The sequence below is a fragment of the Bactrocera latifrons genome, unplaced genomic scaffold (assembly GCF_001853355.1).
Source record: "Bactrocera latifrons isolate USDA-ARS-PBARC rearing strain unplaced genomic scaffold, ASM185335v1 scaffold_2146, whole genome shotgun sequence".
Classification (NCBI taxonomy): Eukaryota; Metazoa; Arthropoda; class Insecta; order Diptera; family Tephritidae; genus Bactrocera; species Bactrocera latifrons.
The window spans coordinates 1-2,403 of record NW_017535682.1 but is presented as its reverse complement, the minus strand read 5'-3'; the positions used below and the strand labels follow the sequence as shown (position 1 = coordinate 2,403).

Below are 2,403 nucleotides of genomic sequence, written 5' to 3'. Positions count from 1 at the left end.
GGGATCTGAGCAACAATCGGCATTTGAAAGCATCAAGCAGAAGTTAACGGAGGCTCCCGTCCTAGCATGTCCGGATTTCAGCCATTTAGCCATTCACTTTGCAGACGGTCGCCAGCAACATCGGTCTAGGTGCTGTGCTCACACAGAACCTTGAAGGAGGCGAACGCGTAATAGCCTACGCCAGCCGAAAATTAAACGAGGCGGAGAAAAACTATTCAGCTACCGAAAAGGAGTGCCTCGCCATTGTCTGGGGACTTGGGAAAATGAGACCCTACCTAGAGGGATATCGATTCAAGGTAATAACCGATCATATGTCACTGAAGTGGCTGAATTYCATAGAGAGCCCTTCCGGTCGTATAGCACGATGGGCTTTAGAATTAYAGCAGCACACCTTCGACATCGAGTATCGTAAAGGGAAACKTAATCAAGTAGCTGACGCACTGTCCCGACAGCCGCTAGAGACCATAAGGCAGGCGACGACGATGGCTCCACAATGCAAATTTTGGCGAAAGCGAGTAGAGGAAGTTCGCGCAAACCCAGAGAAGTACGCGGATTACATGGAAAAGGATGGCCACTTTATCGCCATATCCCATGTCGATCTCAGGATGAAGAGGCTGTACCCTGGAAGCAATGTGTCCCTAAACCCTTCCGCATAAGGGTACTACAAGAGAATTACGATATACCTAGCGCCGGACACATGGGCATACGGCGGACAGTAGCCCGAGTCGCCAACCGATATTACTGGCCAGGAATGTACCGCGACATTAGGCAGTACGTAGGCCAGTGTGAGTCTTGTCAGAAATACAAGGAAGGACAGCAGACCTTTCACAGGTGGCACAAGAAACATTTGCCACGGTCGGCTTTCACCCCACTAGATATGGGCAGCATATTCCTGGATAAGTGGTAAGGCCACAACAACAACGACGACAGAAGGACCCTAATGAATTTTTTTTTTCTACTCCACACTTTTAATTAAGTACGTTTATATCAAAAAAAAAAAATTAATTTATATGGCAAAAAAAAAAAATGAATTAATACGAAATAGAAAAAAATTGAACTAAAAATAATTGGAAAAAAAAGAAAAGATATAAGATATAAGATATAAAAAGTACATATACTTATAGGTGTAAATCTAAGAATATTTCTTTTTAAGCCAAATGACCATTGTAAACACAATTGTATATATACTCCTAGGTGTAAACTTTACTTTTTTTTTTCTATATCAAATAATCTTTGTAAAGTAAAAATTTTTTTTCCTTCTCGACGGCGACGACACTACAACGCGGGAGACAATTTTATAACTAGAGATTATATTATATTATATTATAGAATAAAATACGATTCGCAGAAGAGCCCCAATATTTACAAATTTATTGTAACGAACCCTGGACACGGCGAGTATAACTCACCAATTTATACTTGCAAGAAGCAGGGGCAGCAAAAAGCTTCGTTACAATTGGCGCCCGAACAGGGACCCTGCGGATCGTATAACATCAGTAAAACGTTTAATACAGAAATGGCAGATCTCATGTGGTTAGACAATGTGTCCAAGGTGCAACTAGTCTCCTTCGCGCAGAGTCTGAGAGTTGACCACATACGCACAACGCGGGAGATTCGTAAGCGCATAACTATATTGGCAGCCAAGGTGCGCGAAAACCCAGAAATAGAGGAAAAAATTTTAAAAATGGAAGCTGCATACAAAGCAAGTGAGATCGATTCACGAAACGAAGGTGATCAGAAGACAACACTCCCACCAGAGCAAGACAGAGGGACCGCGAGCACTCTCGCGGAATCATCACGGCTACAGCGGCCACCAATGAGCAGGCTATTTCAACAGAACCACATGGTCACATTCGCACCTATCATCGACCAGGTGAGGAAGTGGTCCGTGAAATACGACGGTGGGCGAGATCCATTAGCGTTCGTCGAGCGATTGGAAGAGCTCTCCGAAGTTTACATGATAAACGTTGACATCCTTCCGAGAACCATGCCCGAATTACTGCGCGGTAACGCTCTCCAATGGTATCGCAACAATAATGAACATTGCAAGAGTTGGTCCACTTTCAAAAAGGACTTTCTGCGTTTTTTCTTACCAGCACGATACTTCGAACGCCTTGAAGATAACATACGGCAACGTAAACAACACGTACAAGAAAAATACAAGGACTACGTTCTGGCTATGCAGAACTTAATGCGAAAAGCTGGGTATAATCCGGAGGAGCGACTGGAGAGAATTTTTCGAAACAGTCACACCGATTATCTGCTCTACATTCGGCGGCGAGACTTCGAGACTCTAGCCGAACTCATCACAGACAGAGGAGTACGAAGGGATATATGAAGGACAACGACGAGGAGTAGAATCACCTAGACGTGAGATGACGAGACACATCATGGGTGACCACG

General features: G+C 44.1%; 1 protein-coding gene across 1 annotated transcript; it reads left to right on the top strand.

Moving 5' to 3' along the window:
• Positions 1-1,516: 1,516 nt before the first annotated feature.
• On the top strand, positions 1,517-2,338 carry LOC108968407. The gene has a single exon (XM_018932443.1). It carries the CDS (start codon positions 1,517-1,519, stop codon positions 2,336-2,338), a length of 822 nt encoding a protein of 273 aa, XP_018787988.1.
• The last annotated feature ends 65 nt before the right edge of the window (positions 2,339-2,403 follow it).

Excerpts from the sequence above, each read along its gene's own strand:
- LOC108968407 (XM_018932443.1), top strand. The coding sequence starts at position 1,517 with ATGGCAGATCTCATGTGGTTAGACAATGTGTCCAAGGTGCAACTAGTC.